The sequence below is a fragment of the Phaethon aethereus genome (genome assembly GCF_964289735.1).
Source record: "Phaethon aethereus genome assembly, chromosome: 1".
NCBI classification, from domain to species: domain Eukaryota; kingdom Metazoa; phylum Chordata; class Aves; order Phaethontiformes; family Phaethontidae; genus Phaethon; species Phaethon aethereus.
This window is the reverse complement of record NC_138575.1, coordinates 117,736,921-117,759,625: the sequence shown is the minus strand read 5'-3', so window position 1 is coordinate 117,759,625 and position 22,705 is coordinate 117,736,921. Positions and strand designations below refer to the sequence as shown.

General features: G+C 43.4%; 1 protein-coding gene across 1 annotated transcript; it reads right to left on the bottom strand.

Annotated features, from left to right (window-relative positions):
- Positions 1-7,192: 7,192 nt before the first annotated feature.
- IFNAR2 (interferon alpha and beta receptor subunit 2) lies at positions 7,193-21,794 on the bottom strand (the record flags this gene model as incomplete). Its single annotated transcript, XM_082010292.1, has 8 exons — positions 7,193-7,873; positions 12,803-12,921; positions 13,368-13,530; positions 15,106-15,278; positions 17,615-17,778; positions 17,969-18,098; positions 18,398-18,439; positions 21,752-21,794. The coding sequence occupies 8 exons, from the start codon at positions 21,792-21,794 to the stop codon at positions 7,193-7,195; spliced, it is 1,515 nt and encodes a 504-aa protein (XP_081866418.1).
- Positions 21,795-22,705: the final 911 nt, after the last annotated feature.

Genomic DNA, 22,705 nt, shown 5'->3' with positions numbered 1-22,705 from the left:
CCAAAACTTAAATACAGCCTTCTTTCTCTTCCTTGCCTCATTTTTTTTAAAAACAGACTGCAATGTAATTCATTTAAATCCTGATGCCTATGGTTCCTTCTGAGCTTATGCAACAGAAGCAAATTAGCCAGCATCAATGGTTTCCAGTGAGTAGTGTCTTTATGATATGATCATTTATTATGTATGACTGACTTGTTACTGCCTAAGACCTAGGGCCCATCAGGATACGTGCATGAACTCCCACTGAGATTGTCAGAATAAATTTTTTTGAAGCAGTCTTCCAGCAGCACTATGGAAACGACACGGGTGTGTGGATTGCTGTGTTGTTTTTTTTTTTTTCTGAAGAGGAGCATGAACAGTCTTCCTACATAGACCTGCGTATAAGACTGAAAAAAATTAAATAAAAGAATCCACCATAAGCTTGTTTGTATCATCACTGCACAAATTAGCATTGACATTTAAAATGCTTTACTTATTCTGTTATTAAACCAGCCTTCTGAAAAACAGAGATAAACAAGAAGTACCTTCAAAGACAAAAGAGCTATTAAATATACCATACAGATAAACATATCATTAATTGACACTCTTCACAAGTGCACTGGTTTCGGCTGAGATAGAGTTATTTTTTCCACAGAAGCCGGTACGGGGCCGTGGTTTGGAGCTGTGCTGGGAGCAGTGCTGGTAACCCAGGGCTGTGTTCGTTCCTGCTGAGCAGCGCTCACACAGCGTCGAGGCCTTTCCTGCCCCTCGCCCCACCCCAGCAGCGAGCAGGCTGGGGGTGCAGGGAGGCTGGGAGGGGGCACAGCCGGGACAGCTGACCCCAGCTGGCCCCAGGGATGTCCCATACCGTACGGCGTCATGCTCAGCATGTACAGCTGGGGCGAGAAGGAGGAAGGTGGGCACATTCGGAGTGATTGGCGTCTGTCTTCCCAAGCAACAGTTATGCGTGATGCAGCCCTGGAGCTTCCCTGGAGATGGCTGAACACCTGCCTGCCCGTGGGAAGCGGTGACTGGATTCCCTGTTTTGCTTTGCTTGCATGTGCGGCTTTTGCTTTACCTGTTAAACCGCCTTTGTCTCGACCCACGAGTTTTCTCACTTTTACTCTTCCAATTCTCTCCCCCATCTCACTGGGAGGAGAGTGAGCAAGCGGCTGCATGGGGCTCAGTTGCTGGCTGGGGTTGAACCACGACAACCAGTGACAAAAACACAATTGTTTTCCTTTATTGAAACTGAATAAAGGAAACCCTAAAGCAGTATCGATGAACAGTCCATTACTATTAGAATTTAATTATTTTAAAGTAATTGTTGGTATTGAAACTAAAATAGAAAAGATTTTGGGCCATTATTGAAGGTCAAAGAAAGCATAGCCCCCTTGATGAGCAAGACTGGCAAACTGGCAACAATGGATGAGGAGAAGGCTGAGGTACCGAACGACCTCTTTGCCTTCTTCACTGGCAGTCTCTCAGGGTCAAGACCACCTGAGGAACCTGAACATGCACAAGCCTATGGGACCTGACAAGATGCATCCCAGAGTCCTGAGGGAACGGGCTGATGTAGTTGCCAAGCCAATCACCACGGTATTTGAAAAGTCCTGGCAGTCAGGGCAAGTCCCTGGAGACTGGAAAAAGGGAAACATTGCAACCATTTTTAAAAAGGGTAGAAAGGAGGACCCTGGGAGCTACTGACCTGTCAGGCTCACCTCTGTGCCTGGGAAGACCATGGAGCAGATCCTCCTAGAAGCTATGCTAAAGCACATGGAGGACAGGGAGGTGATTTGAGACAGCCAGCATGGCTTCACCAAGGGCAAGTCCTGCCTGACCAACCTAGTGGCCTTCTATGATGGAGTGACCACATCAGTGGATACGGGAAGAGCTACTAATATCTATCTGGACTTCTGTAAGGTCTCTGACACGGTCACCGACAGAGTCTCCCACAACATCCTTCGCCCTAAATTGGAGAGAGAGGGATTTGACAGGTGGACTGTTTGGTGGATGAGGAACTGGTTGGATGATCACACCCAGAAGGTAGTGGTCAACAGCTCAATGTCCAGATGGAGATCGGTGGTAAGTGGTATCCCTCAGGGGTCCATTTTGAGACCAGTATTCTTTAATATCTTCATGAATGACATGGACAGTGGGATTGAGTGCACCCACAGCAAGTTTGCAGACAACACCAAGCTGAGTGGTGCGGTTGACAAGCCTGAGGGACAGGCTGCCATCCAGAGGGACCTGGACAAGCTTGAGGAATGGGCCCATGTGAACCTCATGGGGTTCAACAAGGCAAGGGCACCTGGGTGTCCTGCACCTGGGTCAGGGCAACCCCCAGTACCAATACAAGCTAGGGGGTGAAGGGATTGAGAGCAGCCCTGCCAAGAAGGACTTGGGGGTCCCTGATGGATGAAAAGCTGGACATGAGTCAGCAATGTGCACTCATGCACAGAAGGCCAACCCTGTCCTGGGCTGCATCCAAAGCAGCATGGCCAGCAGGTCGAGGGAGGGGATTCTGCCCCTCTACCCCGCTCTGGGGAGACCCCACCTGGAGTCCTGCATCCAGCTCTGGAGCCCTCAGCACAGGAAAGACATGGACCTGTTGGAGCAGGTCTAGAGGAGGGCCACAAAAATGATCAGAGGGATGGAGCACCTCTCCTGTGAGGACAGGCTGAGAGTGTTGGAGTTGTTCAGCCTGGAGACAAGGCGGCTCTGGGGAGACCTTACTGCAGCCTGCCAGTGCTTAAAGGGGGCTTCTAAGAAAGATGGGGACAGACTTTTTAGCAGGGCCTGTAGTGATAGGACAAGGGGTGATGGTTTTCAACTACAAGAGAGCAGATTTAGTCTCAGTATAAGGAAGAAATTTTTCACAGTGAGGGTGGTGAAACACTGGCACAGGTTGCCCTGAGAGGGGGTAGATGCCCCGTCCCTGGAACCATTCAAGGTCAGGTTGGACGGGACTCTGAGCAACCTGATCTAGTTGAAGATGTCCCTGCTCATTGCAGGGGGGTTGGACTAGATGACCTTTAAAGGTCCCTTCCAACCCAAACTATTCTGTGATTCTGTGATGATTCTATTTCAATGCACCTGATCGATACAAACAAACCCTGTGAGATCAGGTTAGTGCTTAAATGTCACAGGAGTAAAACCTAACAACATACGTTGTAAGATAAGTAACTTATTTTATGTCTATAGTTGATGCATAAATACGTGAAATGAATGTGTCAGTTAACCACCTGTGGCAGACAAGAGTTTTATAATCTAAACCCTGCTTATATAAAAACTATTTCACAGACTCAATTCCTGCAAGGTTTATCCTCGCATCCAACAAATCAACTGAAATGCACTTCACATCATGAAAGCAGAAGTTGCTTGCTCCCCTGCCCCGGACCTCCTCAAGGGATGCCATCCCTGTGCATACGTGCCCTCACTGTACATACGCACGTACCCACCTTGGGCACTGGCCATCAGAGATCTCTGCCCGGGCACATGCTGTGCCCCATTGCAGGCACCTCTGTCCTCCTGCTCCCACACCTTCTCCTACCTGCAACATCCCAGGTACGCAGAACGCTACACAAGATGGGTGCAGGTGACAAACTGCGAAGACTCGGTGTGAACAATGCAGCTGAATAAAAAATCTGGCTGGTACAAGGCATCTGATTTCTCCTCTCCCGCATGACATGGTCCTTGCTGCAAAGGACCCTCTCTAGGGTGCTGCCCATGCTCTGAGGAAGCCCCCACCAAAGGTCTGAAGAGGGCTTGTAGATTCCCAGTCAAAAGCATGACGCCTTCGACGGCTTGCTTCCCTGACAGGGTCTTCTACAAGCCTCCAGGCAGTCTTTTACTCCACACTGTGGACCCAAAGAGGAGAGGAAATGTCTTCTGCGCTTTTCTCTTCTGCAAACGAAAGGTTTGTGCACAGCTCGCATCACGTTCTCAGATACGGCCTGTTTCGGGAAACGTAGGGCCTGGGCCGGTTCCGGTGGCTGACCTCCGAGCGCCCTCGCCGTGCCCGCCCCGGCACCGGCTGTGCCGGAGGCGGCCAGGTCGTGGCGGGCTCTGCGGGCGCAGCTACGCCCGCGCCGCCGCGGCTCACGGCTGCCGCGCCTGGAAGAGCCCTGCCCTCGCTCCGACGCGCACGTTTCATCACCGGCACTTGCACAAGTGTCCCAAACCGAAAAGGAAAGTTCCCATTTCTCAGCACAGATACAGCTTTCGGGGGGGGGGGGGGCACCAAAAAGTGCGCGTGGGCAGCGGGAGCTGGGCCCCCGCCAGCGAAGCGTCCCGCCGGCGCCCCGGCAGCCCCCCGCGAAGGGCGGGCGGCCGCCGGCCTTTCCCCGCTCCCCTCGCGGCGCGGCGGAAGACACCCGGCCGGCTCCCTGCCACCCCGCCGGCAGCAGCCGGGCTGGTGGGGCAGCGCAACCCCGGAGAAGGAAGCCGGCAGGCCCCAGCGACCCTTGCTCCCGAGGGCCCCGGTCCCGCCGTGGCCGCCGCCCCCCGCGGCGAGGCGGGGACCGGGAGGACGTGCCGTCGCCCGGACCCCTCCGCCTCCCCCCCCCAGGCCCGGGGGGACTCACCGCAGAGCAGGAGGCAGCCGCAGAGGGCGCACCGGAGGAGTGGGGCGGCCATGGCGGCTCCCGGCGCCAGCCTCCCTCAGCCGCGGAGGAGCCGGCGCCGCCGCGCCATGGCACCGGGCGCTGCCCTCTCCGGCGGGGGAGCGGGGCCGCCCCGAAACCCTTCCGCCTTCCCGCGGCGGGGCGGGGCGGGAGGCGGTGGCGTGCGGGCACCGCGGCCGTCCCCGCCTGCGGAACCTCACCCTCCGCCGGCGGGGCTGGCCGGGGGACATCACCCCGGGCCCCTCGGCTCACCCCAGCTGCCCCGAAGCCTACCCCGTTCACCACGGCTGCGCTCCCCTGCCCACAACGAGTATATCCAGCGCCCGGCCTTCCCCGCGGGTTTGGGAAGGAGTTCGTCGCTGCTGTGTTTTTAAAAGACATTAGAGATGCCTGGCAGCTCGGGTCCTCGTCACCTTCAAAGGGCTTGTTCATCACACAGCCTGGCAGCTGAGAAGACAGATGGGATGTCAGCACAAAGTAGGGAAATAAATAATGCATCAACAGACGCCAGATACTGTCGAACCTGATCTTGAGTGCAACTCCCACTACAGGCGATACAAGTGTTACCTGAGGAAAGGTTTATCTTCTGGCTTCAGGATCTGGCCTGCACCAAAGATGCCAATGCCATTACTTCTACCAGAACACTCAGCATCCCTGATCAAAACCAGTATAAACATCTGGGGAATAAAAAGGGGAGGAAGAGGAAGCAGTTTTTTTATTCACAGAGTGAAAGGGTTCTTTCTCAAGCTATTACTTTTGCTACTCTTTGTGGAGGTACGCTGGTTTTGGCTGGAATTGAGTTAATTTTCTTCCTAGCAGCTGGCATAGGGCTGTGTTTTGGCAATAATGTTGATAACACAGGGATGTTTTAGTGGTTGCTGAGCAGTGCTTACACAGGCCTTTTCTGCCTCACCCCACACCAGCAGCGAGCAGGCTGGGGGTGCAGGGAAACTGGGAGGGGACAGCTGACCCCAACTGACCACTGGGATGTCCCATACCATACGATGTCATGCTCAGCATATACAGCTGGGGACAAAGGAGGAAAGAGGGGACGTTCAGACATTCAGAGTGACAATGTTTGTATTCCCAAGTAACAGTTATGCGTGATGGAGCCCTGCTTTCCTGGAGATGGCTGAACACCTGCCTGCCCGAGGAAGCGCTGAATTAATTCCTTGTTTTGCTTTGCTTGCATGTATGGCTTTTGCTTTACCTGTTAAACTGCCTTTGCCTCAACCCTTGAGTTTTCTTGCTTTTACTCTGCCGCTTCTCCCCCACAACCTGCTGCGGGGGGAATTAGCAAGCGGCTGTGTGGGGCTAAGTTGCCAGACAGGGTTAAACCACAATAGAGGGTTTAATACATTTGTTTCTGGCCCATTTGTCACCTTCTGTTATTACACTGCCTTCACTCATGTGTGAGTGACTCCCCTGGTTTCTACCACTGTAGAGAGGTGGACATGAACTACATCGTACAAATAGCAGAGTGCTACAGGGTCAGCATGAGTGGAGGTTTCATCCACTAATTCTATGGATGCGTAAATCTGCAAATAATTAACTTGTCAAGATCCAAGCTGTCAGGTACATACACCTACTTAGTTCGTAACAGCAGTGCAGCAGCAGAATATATTCCAGCACCTTAGAAATTACTCCCAGCTATCCTGACCAAAAGAACGACTGCCAGCCATGGCAGGCAGAAACGGCTCGTGGGCAGAAAAGTAGCACCTAAGCAGGTCAACATGAAGTGAAAAATGTTGTTTTTTCAGCTATGTGATACCCAAAATCCTTCCCATAAGGAGTAAATTCTTAGCAGACTAACTCATGTAGCTTTTCAAAGGTGTATAGGAGCCACAATAAAAATTCAGACAGGGATATGAAAAATTTTCTTTCTATGAAGCACGAACGTTAAACTGTACACTGCAGTAACTTTTAAATGTCATAAAAAGATTTTTAAAAAGTGTAGTATTCAATAATTGCACAAAATGGTATTAAAAAATTATAATTTTTTAAAATTAAAAGTGTACTTAATGTGTTGATTCACAGTAAGGAGAACTCTTTTGCAAGCTGAGTATTCTTATCTTTGCCCCATTATTTCACTTGATCAGTTTTCTCTGCACAAATGTAGAAATCGGGTCACTGCCTTGAATACAGCAATCCATCCAGCAAAACAGGTTTCAGAGTAATCCACCAACACAGCTAAAGAGTAATAGCAGAGTTCTTTCAAAAAAGTGGTCTCGTTGAGAAACCAGCCCCTCACAGCACCCAGTACTACAAACTAACTTCTCACTTCAGTTAGAGAAACTATTTACTTTTTAATAGCTTTTAGCTGTAATTCATTACTGAAGTGCAAAACGAAGTAACTATTCTTTCTGCTACATCTGAACACTCATTTTTGTTTCTCTGTGGATAGTTCAACCTGAACCATACCTGGAACAATCTGGAGGAGAGAAATATTTGTTAAAACAGAGTGTCGCATATTTTCAGTGTTCAGGCACATACTCACAGAATGTTAAAAAAGAAGATCTGTATGTGGAGTCCAGAAACAAAGTTGGACACTATCGATTCCTATATTTTAAAACAATAGTGGTTCTCACTCATCTTCTTATGTATTCAGTTTTTTGGTCCGTATCTGAATCTGATGAGTCACTTTCAGCAGAAGAACGAGAAGAATTTTGCCATTCACAAGAGCCATTAGGACAGCGTGATTTCTGCACGCTTTCTGTGTCATCCAGGAGTTTTGCTTCAAAAGCATGAGTACATTGCCAGTCAACTGTATCTTCTCGGGAAGAAAGAAGAGCTGCAGAACTATCCATGTTCTCTTCAGAGGCTCCCAACAGCACAGTTTCTAAGTTAATAGTAAAGCAAGCACTGTTCCTTCGCCTAGAAGAATAGTTACAATTTACCTCAGAGAAAGGATTAAGTAACTCACTACTTGTGTCTTTCTCTTCTTCAATGTCCACCTCATGGTCTTCAAAATCTTCTGGGTCAGCGTCTGGATTTTCATTTGCCTGGCTGCTGCTGTCATCACATGTACTATTTGTAGAGTACGGCACAAATGCATCTGGCGTGTCAGAGGAGCGAGGTACTCTACTTATGATATCACGCTTTGTATAGTCATGATTACTTATGGCATCGCTGTCACTGTCATCTTCATCACTGAGACCACCACTAGATTCATTTGCCTTTTTTTTAACCTCTTTGTAAATGATCTCTACAGAGACTGTTTGTTCAGATTTAAATGGCCAAGGTGAATAGTCTAACCTCCTGATGGATACCTAAAAGAGCAAAGTGAATTTTAAAAAATCAGCTGAATTTGCATACATGCACAGAAAAATATTTTAAAAATACCACCAATCATGAGGTTGTCAAACAAATTACTCTTTCTGTGCCACATTTTTGACTTTTTCTGCATACTTCAGAGCAGCTAGGAATGTTCCCCTCTTCTCCATTCCTATAAACATGGCCATCTCCACTACAAATCAAGGCACATAGCATTGGACAGCCTCGAAGAAATGACACTAGTGCAAGCCGTGTCAGGTATGAAATGTTTTAATTCTAATTTTTGAGAAATTGTTCTAAGACTAAAAGCTCATTTTAGAAATACATCTTAAACCTGAGGGCGAGTCTTGCAACTCTCTATTAGCTCTTGCAGTTACCATGCAAAAGACAAGCCTTAAATAGATGATAGGTTTTAATGTCCTTTAGAAATGTACCACTTGAAGCAATGAACTATGTAACATCCCATTTTCTCAGTTTTACGCTGCATTTCTGAGGACTATTGGATATTCGAAGCATTAAGGGAAAAGTGTTGACAATAAAAAAATTAACCTTAGACACTACTTGGCAAAGTCATGTTCAGCAATCTTGGGGATATGAAGGTAATGACATAGCAAAGGATGGAAACACGAGGAAAAAAAGTCTTAGAAAAAGTTGATACCAATCTGCTCTGGATATGTTTGTAGAAAATGGAAAATATTTATGCTGAAAAATCCCATAGAATTAATTGTAAAAGAAGTCAGAGACTATAAAGAAAAGGCGAGCAAAGATGGATAGACACAAGTCCCAGGAATCTTGTTATTTTTCCTTTAAATTTAGTGTCAGTTCAGTCTCTTCTATTAAAATAAAAAATTAGCTGGCTTGTGACTGGCTTCCTCAAGCGCTAAAACATGACACTTGATCACAGAAAAAGTCAAAGAAAGATTATTTTATTCAAAATAGTGGAACAATTTGATATATTACCATTACCTTCCTTTCTTCCTTAAGTACTCTCCCTTAATCGTGGACTTTTTTTGCCCATCACTCTATGTGACTACTGAGAATATCTTAGCATTTGGAAGGTGATGCAGGTACTGTTTGCCTTGTGTACATGCTCGTCCTCCCTGCTATCCCCACTCTGAGTAAGTTTTCTTCCAGAGCTATATTGTTTCATTTCTTTTCCTTTGCTTTTTGTTTGAACTTGCTAGTAACGGTTCTGGAACTAACAACTAGGATACTCTTCTGGCAGGGATGTATCTGCACATAACTGCATCCCAATCTACGGTATGAGATACATGTGAAACTGGCAGGTTGGGGACCTATAAGGTATATCTGATTTCAGTACAGAGGATTTTTCCTTTGACTGGGAACCTACTGTTGATGTTACAAAGCAGACTCAGGCTTCCTGAGAAACAACGTGCTTTAAAGACTGCTACCTCAAAGCAGCGTCTCATCTGTACGAAGGTCCTTTGTCTCCTCGTTGAGGTGAATTGAGAGTAAGTTCTTACTTGTTGTGCATGAGATCATTTCCAACAACCATCCAGATCTTGCAGCCCACTTGAAGTCTTACGGAGATGAGCCAGGGGCTTGTGAGGTAATAGGAGCCAACAGAGAAACACTGGTGAAAGACCTCAAAGGAACCAAAGGATGTTCCTCTAAGAAGGTGACACCGCTGACAGCCCAGCTGAAGTGCATCTACACCAATGCATGCAGCATGCGCAACAAAACAGGAGTAGCTGGAAGTCACTGTGCTGCTAGAAAGCTACAACCTGGCTGCCATTACTGAAACTTGGTGGGATGAATCCCACAACTGGAATGCAGCTGTCGATGGCTATAGGCTGTTCAGAAGGGACAGGTGAGGAAGGAAGGGCAGAGGCATTACCCCCTGCATCAAGAAATGGATAGAGTGTGAAGAGTTGTCTCTGAAGAATAGCCATGATCAGGCTGAAAGCTTCTAGGTGAGAATCAGGGACTGAGGCAACCCTTGACCGACCCATCAGCCTCACCTCTGTGCCTGGGAAGACCATGGAGCAGATCCTCCTAGAAGCTATGCTAAGGCACATGGAGGACAGGGAGGTGATTTGAGACAGCCAGCATGGCTTCACCAAGGGCAAGTCCTGCCTGACCAACCTAGTGTCCTTCTATGATGGAGTGGCTACATCAGTGGACAAGGGAAGAGCTACCAATGTCATCTATCTGGACTCCTGTAAGGTCTTTGACATGGTCTCCCACAACATCCTTCGCCCTAAATTGGAGAGAGAGGGATTTGACAGGTGGACTGTTTGGTGGATGAGGAACTGGTTGGATGGTCACACCCAGAGAATAGTGGTCAACGGCTCAATGTCCAGATGGAGATCAGTGATAAGTGGTGTCCCTCAGGGGTCCATATTGGGACCAGTATTCTTTAATATCTTCATGAATGACATGGACAGTGGGATTGAGTGCACCCACAGCAAGTTTGCAGACAACACCAAGCCGAGTGGTGCGGTTGACAAGCCTGAGGGACAGGTTGCCGTCCAGAGGGACCTGGACAAGCTTGAGGAATGGGCCCATGTGAACCTCATGAGGTTCAACAAGGCCAAGGGCACCTGGGTGTCCTGCACCTGGGTCAGGGCAACCCCCAGTACCAATACAAGCTAGGGGGTGAAGGGATTGAGAGCAGCCCTGCCAAGAAGGACTTGGGGGTCCCTGATGGATGAAAAGCTGGACATGAGCCGGCAATGTGCACTTGCAGCCCAGAAGGCCAACCCTATCCTGGGCTGCATCCAAAGCAGCATGGCCAGCAGGTCGAGGGAGGGGATTCTGCCCCTCTACCCCGCTCTGGGGAGACCCCACCTGGAGTCCTGCATCCAGCTCTGGAGCCCTCAGCACAGGAAAGACATGGACGTGTTGGAGCAGGTCTAGAGGAGGGCCACAAAAATCATCAGAGGGATGGAGCACCTCTCCTGTGAGGACAGGCTGAGAGAGTTGGGGTTGTTCAGCCTGGAGAAGAGAAGACTCTGGGGAGACCTTACTGCAGCCTGCCAGTGCTTAAAGGGGGCTTCTAAGAAAGATGGGGACAGACTTTTTAGCAGGGCCTGTAGTGATAGGACAAGGGGTGATGGTTTTCAACTACAAGAGAGCAGATTTAGTCTCAGTATAAGGAAGAAATTTTTCACAGTGAGGGTGGTGAAACACTGGCACAGGTTGCCCAGAGAGGGGGTAGATGCCCCGTCCCTGGAACCATTCGAGGTCAGGTTGGATGGTGCTCTGAGCAACTTGATCTAATAAGAGATGTCCCTGCTCATTGCAGGGGGCTGGACTAGATGACCTTTAAAAGTCCCTTCCAACCCAAAGTATTCTATGATTTTATGATCTTGCTCTTACCAGGCTCCTGAACTTTTTACTTTCAGTACTTCTCACATGCTGTCCTTGACTCCTTTTGTGGACAATAACCAGAAGCACAGCTTTAGGGAAAAAAAAAAAGTCTTAGAGCACTAACAGTGACTCTTTTCTTCTCCAGATGTGCCTAAATAACTGGCCCACCATTTGGGGATGAGACCAAAACTCCCAACTATAGACCATTTTTATGCATCATTACAAGAATAATACGCCCATACCCAACAGGGGTACCTTTTGTCTTTTCAGCTTGCTTTCCTATGGAAACATGAAAAAGAAAAGACCTTGAAGGCAAGTTTAAAATATTTCCTTTCAGTTGTAGAATCTCTCAAAATGCCTTTCAACTCCAGCAACCAGGGACCTGGCTAAACTATCCTCAAGGCTTCAAGGAATGCTCAGATTTTTGGTGTAGTAAATGGAAAAATAGTATATGGTTAACTGGTTTTGTTCTTAGAGAGTACAATGCTGCAGGGTGAAATAATGGAGGCAAAATGTGCCAGAAACTGCTTTGCTAAGGAGCAATGCATACGCATTGCTCTTGAATGTTCTCAGAGCATCCTTCTTGGTGGAGAACAGGTCTCCTCCCTATGCACTTCACCTAAGAAGTGGAGTACATTTTTTGTTTTGGAGTTATTGTCCTGGCTCAGACAGTAGAAGAAATCTGTCTGCTGCAGGAAGGATTAACATATAAGGTAATTTTCAAAGGGCAAGGGGTTAATTGTCATATGCTGGGTACTCTGCTGTAGGACCTAGCCTGCTTGCTTGTACCATAAAGAGTTCATTTAAAGTTACTTTGGGGAATGTCTCCCCTTCACTAGTGCTTGCCCCCTCTAACTTCACAGAATCATAGAACAGCCCAGGCTGGAAGGGACCTCGAAAGACCATCTAGTCCAACCTTTCATGGGAAAAGGAACATAGGTGAGATTATCTAGCACCCTGTCCAATCACATATTGAAAACCTCTAGTGATGAGGACTCTACCACGTCCTTGGGGAGGTTGCTCCAGTGATTGATTGTTCTCATTTTAAAAAATTCCTTTCTTATATTGAAATGAAACCTCTCATGGTGAAACTTGTATCCATTGCCCCTTGTCTTGACAGCCTCTGTCCTCTTTGTAGCCACCCTTTAAGTACTGGACTACTGTAATGAGGTCACCCCTGAGCCTTCTGTTCTCCAGGGAGAAAAGACCTAACTCCTTCAGCCTTTCCTTATAAAGCAGGTTTTGCAGCCCTTTGGTCATCTTCATGGCCTTCCTCTGGACCCTCTCCAGTCTGTCTGCATCTTTCTTGCACTGTGGGGACCAGAATTGGATACAGTACTCCAGATGCAGCTTGACAAGCACTGAGAAAGGTGGGATGGTCACATCTCTATCTCTGTTAGTAACTTGTCACAGAAGTAGCAAGAAATGGTCAAGATCTAGCAGCCTATAGACTATCTTTGACATAGGTAAACTGCAAATTAAAACATTATATGTACTTACATAACTTGTATCTAATTCACAGGATTAGAAATTTCAGATGGTAAACTTCCGCCTCCCAACCAGGAAGGTTAGATACGAAAATTATTACATACCAAAGTATGTGGAAGTGATTTTTTTTGAAGAATATAACCTCCTGCATGCATTAACTTCAGGGCACCAGCTACCATCAGGAAAAAACATATAGCACCTGCGATTGTGACTGTATAATAACCTGCAAGTGAAAAAACCAAACAAACATATATGAATGAAGTTTCCATTGACCACATTGCATATTTCACATTCAGAACAGCTATTTAGAATCACAGAATACTTTTGATCAGAAGGGACCTCTGGAGGTCACCTGGTCCAAAGTCAAAACAAGACCAAATCTCAAACTAAATTCAGGAATTAAAACTAAAAAATTACACCATCTTTGATAACTATTTATGCAGTTAGTGGAGATTTGTATGGCTAACAGGATTAACAATAGATTAATAGCTCCAAAGTGGATGGAGTTTTATATTTCACTTCTAAATCCCCACAATGTTTATCACTCAGAAGGTACTTTCTCTCTTACTATTTTTAGGATTAATTGATTTGTAAATCTTCCTACATAAAAAGAAAACACTTGGACATAATCAAGTCAGACAATCCATTCCTGCACCACAGCACAGTTACCTTGTTGAGTTGCAGAGTCTGCAGTTACACATTTCCAGGCTGATGGGTTGGAATGTTTGTTTAGAGATGCAGTGACCATAACAGACACACAGTAATTTCTATTTGGATACAATTCTTCAATGACAGTACTAAAAATTTCTTCACTGATTTTCTCACGTGGACTCTGCCATGGAAGACAATGTTTTAAAGTTAGCTATTTGTCTAAAAGACACCCCCACTGATAAAACATTACGGCTATTTCAGAGAAATGCCGTACCATGTGAAACCACAAAAGCTGACACAGTAACTCAGCGGTTTACCTAGACAACTGCTTCATCTCTAGTTCTAGCTGCTGTCAAGATGCTTGCCTTATGCCTGTTTGTGAAATATCATATTATCAAAGATAAATTGCCTTCTGCCTCCAACTGTTGGTCACTATATGTCCCCTTGAAGTAGCCTCACATAGATTCTACAGATTTGAAACTGCAAGTGATATTCTGATTCAGAGACCAGGGGAAAACATCCATGGCAGGCAAGTTGTGATCCTTCTTCTGTGACTCATGGCAGAATCAGTTGGACAGATTAAATTCCCAGCGGGTACCTGTCTGACCTGCCATTCAAAAATTCCAGTACAGACAGTCCATACTCTAGTTAGGCAACTTATTCCAGTGCTTTGGCAGCCCAGCCCAATTATATGTCTTTATGTTATTCTTGATGTTTAGGGAGTAACTCTCCATTTATGCTTTCCTTTTTTCATTATTAATGTCTCTCTTGATGTTTAACCTGAAATCTGCACAACTGCCAATTTCACTTCCCTGTTTTTGGTTACAGTCACCGTGAATGGTTTATTTCCTCCTTTTCTGTAGTAAATGTTTACATACTCAGAGACTCTGGCCTCTAAGTGTGCTTTGCTCGCTTACACTAAGCAGTCCCCTATTATTCCAGCACTTCCTCACAGGTCATGTGTCAGGATCCCCCAGAGTCCTCACTGTTCCTTTTTGGATCCTGGTCAACTGGTCCATGCCTTTTCTGAACCCCAGACTGGTGTGGGATAGGTGGGCTTTACAAACACCAAGTATGTAATGATTTTTTTTATCTCTCAGCAACATGAGAGTCATGTTTAGCTTGTAATATTATAGAATGCTCTCATCCTTTCTGGCAAAACTGCTGCCTGTGGAGCTCTTACCACTCTACTTATTACACAGACAATTATTCTTAAGTGTTATGCCTTGCACTGGCCCTTTTTGAATTATCTCCTGTTATTTTAAGATTATTTCTCCATTTTGTGAGGATCATTTTATGTTCTAATCATGCCTATCTACCTCTCCATTTCAGCATAGAACATTAAAATTAAATAGTACCAAACCCAAAATAAGTTGTTTCAGAAACTAACTGGATACATTTTTCCAGTTTGACAGAAAACTACTGAACTGCTTTCTGAATGTATTTTCCTAGCAGCTATGCATACACCTGCTAGTAGTTTCTGCTAAACTGTCTTTCCCTTGTCTTCCCAGAGAATAATCACTTCAGCCAGCGCCCTGTGCTTTATTTCAAGTAAGGTTACAGGACAACTAGTATACCTCTTCCAGGCCTGCTACTCTGCAGTAAAAGGAAGCTAAGGTTATATCAGCCATTCTCTTTGTTTTCTTTTAAGTATCTTCTATTCACGTTTGCTTCTGTGAATCTGCTAAGCATCAGAGCCATTTTATGCTTTCAGTATTTCTTCCCTAAAGCACAAATAAAACAAAAAGTTCTTTACCTTATGCTCTCCATCAAGTGTTTTCAGTGTTATATCATAATAAAGCTCTTGATATATATCAGTTAAAGACTGTAGCTTTCCATTTTCTATTAAGTAAGATGTTGGCAGCTTTATGGTGACATTTATGCAGTTTAGACAGGAACTGATATTAACTTCTGGTGGTCCCAGGGACGCTATTGAAAAAAAGAAAGAGGATAAAAAATTGTGGAAAAAATACACACTATGTATTCAGTACCAATTCTATTTTGGTGACAGATATATAGCTGACTGATCAGATTCCAGAGTATGTCACTGCTGTAAATCCACAAGCCCTTGCAACATTTAAGTTCCATGGTCAAATGATTTTTTCCCATGTGACTACATTTTAAAAACAGAAAGCAGTGGAAGGGAGGGAAGAAGCAGAAAGGTGACAGAGGCTTTGCTTCAGCTCCACAGAGATGTGAGCTTTTCACCTATCTGAGAGGAAATGTGAAGCTATGTATAGGAAAAGCTGATTGCTTTCTCGCTCATCATCATCATCTACGCACACTCTGGAAGGAAACTCTGTAGAAATTCAGTGGTGTGTAGCCCTGCACATATTCATACTGGTGGCAAGGAAGGCTATGGGTCTAAACCTGACAGCTGAACTACAAAGACTGAAAACTCTACTGAGGGTAGGACAGAGGACCTAGCGAAACATAGTTACACTTCCGTTAGACTTCCACTGAGTCCAAAGTAATCTCTCAAGTTCAGGTTCTCAGAACATGTACATGTTTGAAGAGCCATGCACACTAACTGTCTCCTCTCTCCAAAACTACACATCCATCAAGATCAGAACTTCCGTAGTGAATGAAGCCTAAGATCTTCTTTCCTCCAACATAGGAAAGAAGCAGGAATGTTGGAAAATGGTGTGAGAACAATCTCCATAATCCTCCATTTCTCCATAGTACATTGTGGAGGAAAAAGGAAGAAAAAATTAGAGTTTGCATTTCACTTTTGTCTTTTCCAGAAGTATGTACTTTTTGATCAAGGTGCAGACTGGTTTTCCAATGCTTGCAAAATTAAAAAAAGCAATACACATTTGCTAACCACTTCTGTTCCTGAAATAGCAAATAGAAAGCAAAAAAAACCCACCCGTTTAATACTTAGAACAAATGTGAGCTTTCATCTACTTTCAAACAGGAAAGCATGTCCTAGTCAAATGACTGCACACTTAACTCCTTTCTCATATTTTGTTTTAAGTTACAAATAAACATTAGCCAACTCTGGTTACAGTCAAATGTGGTTGTTTTCCTGGCTCTTTGTTATGAAGCCTTTCTGCCTTTGCTCAAATCCATCTGTCAACAGGAGTGATTCCACCACAGGTATCTGAAGGTAGATATCAACTACACCCAGCAGGGAAGTATCTCAGAATAGTGATTCTTTCTTATTCAGGCACTGTAAACCAAGAAAAGACTACAGGGTCCATGTAAATCCTGTGCCCTGGAAAACATACTTCATGCAATTGCTTATGTTTTGAACTAGAGAACTACTAGCAAAACATCCAATTTCAATTTACAAGTTGCCAGTGATAGACAATCAGTCAGAGCACCTGACAGTTTGTTCCAGCAGTCAATTCAAAATATGCCTTTTATTCCTAGCTAAAATTTATCTAGCTTCAGCTTCCAGTCAGGGCATGCTGTTATGCTTTGTTTACAAGACCGAAGCAGCCTGCCATCATATTAACTAGTGGTCAGTGCACCTTCTGATCCTTCCCTTTATTAAACTAACTGCTGAAAGACTGAAGGCCTCCACCTCAGAGGGGTGTTTGCAAATCCTTCAGTTATCCTTGTGGCTATTCTCTCCATTCCCTCCAATTTTTCATCTTCTCTTAGACTATAAGTGGACACAGCAGTGGCTACCTCTGTGCTGAATTCAGAAGTAACATGACCTATTTCTTCTCCATAGTCCTCCAATTGTTCCTCAACCTCTGTCTCTGTTACTTCAAAACTGAATACTAAGCGCAACTAAGAGTGAAGCCACCTCTGGCATTAGAAGATGTCACAGCTAATAAGCATCTTCTTTCAGCAAGGAAACGGAAAAGAGCAGGCTGATGAACAAACAAGTAAATCTCTTCCCCTACACATAGTGCAGACATGGTGTTTCTTTAACTCTTAACATTGACTACCTGAAGACATAAAAACAATGTTGTTGGGGTTTTTTTTAATGTATCTTACGCACACAGAAATTTTTACTTTGTAGCTTGACATGATGTTATTTCCTCTATATTTACCTACATTTTTATTTCAAAACCAGAACCATGTCCATTTATCAGAACTACTGTAGCCACTAATTTTAGAAAGCTACCTATGTATTATATGTCTTGTAATTGATATGTGATAGATTATATACAAATTCATATTCTCTTAGACAAAGGAATAAGCTACCGACCAAGTTAGTTTGGAGTGTCTTACTGTAAAGCTAGCAGAATATCATTTATATATCAGCTACAAATAAAAACTACTAAAATGAGCAAATGCAGAGAACTTACTGTCAGTAAGTGGTGCAAAAGAAAGTAAAGAAGAATTGAATACTTCAGTTCCTGTGAAGCTCTGAACCAATGCAGAATACTGAGCATAAATGTCTTCAAAATCATCTGTCAGATTACAGAAGAGTTGTGTAATATCCGAACATTGTTTAGCAGTCTTCCAGTTCCTGTAAATCAAAACAAGTTAAAAGAAGATCAAAATAATCTACCTGGACTCTCTGATATAAGAAAGCATTGGGGGGATGGGGAGAACGCATTTCGGAGTGAAAAAACAGACAAACAAGAAAACCCCAGCCTTAGTATTCTGAGTTGATAAACATTAGAAGTAAAATTTATGTCTTCTAAAATAAGACTTGCCTGCGGTCAGTGTACAGCACACGATAGTACGTTGGCACAGTCGGATCACTTTTTGCCTGCCAGGACAAAATGTGCTGAAAATTGCGAGATTCCATTTGTAGGTTGTGAGGTGGCCCTCGCAGAAATCTTTCTAGAAAGGGAGGAAAAAACCAGAAACAAACAACCCACCAATATGAATGGCAATCAAATGTGAGATTATAACAATTCTAATCAATAAACCAAATATTTGCCCCAAAATAAAGCAATCATAGAACAGAGTTCACCACAATAGAAATAACAATGCAAAGGACTGTCCTCCTGTATTACATTTCTTTTAAGTTCTTTCTTCAAAAATCATGACATTTTAAAAAGATGCTTGGTGAGAATATGCAAGGGTTTTTTTTGCACTGCATTAGGAAAAGCAGCTGAAAGACAATAAAAACCTCTTACCAGGCAAGCTGCAACAAGCTGTAGACAGAATGCTGATGTACACTGGAAAAGGAAACTATGTATTAATGCATTTGCATGTCTACGATATCTGATTATTAGCTTACTATTGGCAATATTAATTCGCAACAATTAGAGGCAATACTCAGTATTCCTGCAGTGGAACGGTTTCTTTCTTTCACATCTTCTTCCCACTACTTTCCTCTACCTTTCCCTCCTTCCCCAGAGTATGGCATGTCTGCTTCCAACCTCTTGTCATTAATGTGAGGCTCCTAAGAGCTAGTTCTTTGATAACTACACTGTGGTTCAGGCTTATGCAGATCCCTGCCAGATGAGGTTCAAGACTCAGTGTGAATAAATATACTTAAGATGTTCTGATCAAGTATTGTCTTAGAGGAATCTGACTATATTTCAGGCAGCTCACTCTGTTAAACACCATTTTAAGTCACGACAAGAATCTTAAGACTGGCCTGGGAAAAGATACTATTACTGCTTGATTACTGAATCATCTACGCAGATGTTCTCCTTTGCTAAATGTGGGGAGTCCTCAAGGCTGTAGTTTAACCACTTTGGTATGTTACTCACTGTCTTCAGTCAGCTAACTCCTGTAACTCCCTATTTCAGGCTCTGTTTCAAAACTCCCTCTCTATTTTGTGTCCTGTTTGTGTAAGATTTCCCTGTGGGTGTTTAGCTCTACAGAAATCTATTGTCTGCCTGCAGAAGGTAAGAAAAAAACTCACCAACAGATGCTGCAACACTTCTCCTGTCACAAGGCATGGTTAAGGCCACATTCAGCTTGTCAGTCAGGGCTACTGTCCAAGTAATCTCTTGAACTCAGCCTTCTTGCAGATCCTGACATTCTAGAGGTCTCCACATCTTCTTGTGGAACCTCCCTAAGAGACTGTCCATTCATCCAGATTCTCACTGTATCCAGAATTCTCTTCCTTGACCAACCCAGTCTTGCATCATTCATACCTTTTCAGCACGATGCTTCAAGACACTCTTGAAACTATCATTCTGACCCTTCTAATTTTTTTCTCAAGATCCTTTAGCTCCTTTCTGCTTTGTGAGTGCAACAAGTATAAATTTCCTGTCTTCATTTTAAAGGTATTTTGTGGCCTATCCTCCTACTGATGAGATGCTGACTCTCATACTCAGTTGGCCAAAGAAGTTATTAGTTTCATGTCAAATGTGCATGCTTTTTCTCATGCTTTAGAGGAAATCCATGGAAATATCTGCAAAATTACTTCATTATTTTCCCTAAAACTCTTCTCTATGAAACTCTCTTTTGTCATGACACCTAAACCCTCTACCCAAAAATATGACAATACCCAAAACACCACTGGCCTGCTACCTCTGTTAAACTGTGCTGATTAATATTGCCTTAATATGTTCTTTTATTCTCCTCATCTCACTTAGAATGGTAACTTCTGTAGCATGAGGAATGTCTTTGACTGCACAGCAACTAATGCAGCAGCACTCTGGTCCACAACTGAGGTTCTCAGGTGCCACACTACAACAAATAACAGAACAAAACTACTTATTGTGTCAACAAGATGTGCCACAGTTAAGAATGACTGTGAAAAGATAAAAGAAATCTGGTACACATCTCATAAAAAATTAAAACAATATTTATGGAGATCTAAAAATAATGGATAGGACAGGATCTCACAGAATGGTTGAGGTTGGAAGTGACCTCTGGAGGTCATCTGGTCCAACTCCCAACTATGTGAAACACAGTACCAGAATACTTATTCCTGGGGGATTCAGAACAGCAGTGGGTCAGTGGGAACTATGCTGTCCCAGACACACTGGCACTACTTCCTAATGGATTAATGCAGTTATTTTATGATTCTTGTCTACTTTTGCAGAAAGTACTGGAAAAGGAAAGGGAACATTTCTTCCTCAATTAATTAAAGAGATATCTGCACAGAATCTTTATGGCTGCAGAGAAGTGCCTTAAAAATTGTCTTTTAATTAGCAGTGGGCACACACAGTAGCACACACAAATACATTTGGGCACCTAAGTTTGTTGAAATCATTTGTGATGGATACTTAGCCAAGTATCTCTTATAAATCTGGCTCTTCAGACATCTGTCTCAAATACTAAACCATGCTCCCAGCACCCCTTCTGAAATTAGATGCAAAGAGGTTAAGCAGCTCACTTGAGTTTCACATGCAGCAAATTTATATTTCCACAAGACAGAAAACTCATTTCTCTTCAGCTTCATTTTGCCATTGAAACCACAGACATTCTCTCTCTTGTATGTCTTCCTTTCGCACTTTTTCTTCTATGTTATTACTGAATAATAAACATCCCCTTAGAGAAGTGCAGATAAAAGTAGAACTATTGATTTCTTGCCATATAGTAACAGATCACCTATCTGGAAGAAACATCCAGTGGGTATGAATAACAACGCAATACTCTCACTGTTATTATTCTTTACCTGAACACAAGCTCAGATTTGTAATAATTTCTGGCAGGAATTGTCCCTTCTCCCCACAGGCACACAACCTTTAGCACATTAAGGTTATTAGAGAAACAGATCACGTCAGTGCACAGACTCTACTAATGACACACTTCTTTGGAGAAAGCCCTTCAAGTTAGGAGCTGCAGACAGTCTTTTGCCATTCTCTCGTATGCCAGCCACCTCACATGTCAGCTGTCTTGCTGATGTATTTTCTGTTGACCTAGGTGTTTTTCTATTCTGTCCATATTTGTGACTTTTAAATGCCTCTCCATTCATCTAGAGTTCAAACTGCCTCAGAACTTTGTTTCAACAAACATGTTTAGCAAAGATAGCTGGAGAGTTGCAAAATTTTGTAGGCTACACTCTTAAATAAGAGACACAGACAAGAAAAAAAATCTTAAGACCAAATAACTGGAAAAATTAAGACTGGAGAAATAAAGATGGTCTGTAAACTGAATGGGGAATCTTTACCATCTTATCCTTTTTACAGAATTAAATGATCCTATCAAAATAGTTTCTCACTACAACTACAGCTCAGCCAACAAACTATGTTTGTTGTGCCTGATAATCTAGAAACTAAGTCGTCCTGAAAAAAAACTTGAATAAGAACTGAAAAACAACATATCCAACTAAGAGTTCACTGGACATTTAGAGAGGAAGAATGCAGTATGCTGTTTCAAAGCATTTCTTTCTTATGGGAAAATCATGTTTTTTGTGTAGAATGGAGTATATAGTCTATAATGTGCTAGAGTCTTGATTCTGTGAATTATTCCAGGGAGAGCTCTATAATAAGATGATGGTATCTTAATTCAGTAACTCAGGATGAGTGTTAGTGAAAAATTAGCAGTACTGCTCCTCTTACAATATAAAGGCACAAGCAACTTACCAAGTTGATAAAAATGCATTGGTCCATCCATCAGTCCTTCCATACTGATCAAGAAATATAACCTACTGATTATAAAAGAAACATTTTGCTTCTGTCCTACAAATACATGAAAAACAATCACATTCAGCAAGCCATCTTAGTAAATTACTTGCTTATAAAAGGAAGTCTATGTACAAAGAGTTACTTTAACCCCTTCAATGTTTGAGCAGAGGCAGTGGTACTACAACAGTTACTACTATTGGGGGTGGGGTGGGGCAAGGATCCTCAGATTAGACAGGCAATTTTATGTCAATAGCACTTTCCTTTTTTTCACATGGAAAGAGCTCTTACCATTTCCAATAAATACTGAAAGCATTGTATGATTATTTGTATTAATTCTGCATGAAGATAGCATCTGAAAATTCTATGCCACTCACTCCAACTTATTAAATCCAATGAAAAAAAACATGGCTTTATTTGAAATATTACAAGAACTCATCACTGTTGTAAAAAATGCTTCCAGAAAGAGGGTAGATCAAGAGGGAGGTTTGAAAAAATTATGAAATTAATAATTATAAGGAAGTTATGAAGTTTATGTTACAATTTTTAATACATAATATCTATTAAAATATTCCCTCTCCTTGACATTATTATTTTACTCTATTTATTATCCTTATAGCTTTAATATTCATGGGATCTGGTTTTGAATTACAGGCAAAGCACTAAGGAACAACTGTGAAACTACAGACAGTTGGGCAAGGGTATAACTATTTCCAAAGAATCTTCTCATCACATTTAATAGAAATAAATTGGTTTTTTAATTTAAAATTATTTTTAAAAATACAACTTCAATTATTTTATCTTCAAGACAAACAGATTAAAATTTAAAATTATGACAAAGCACACTATGGTCAAACTTAACACAGTATGTCAAAATCAGATGAATTACAAAGAATCCCTTATCTGAGATGCCAA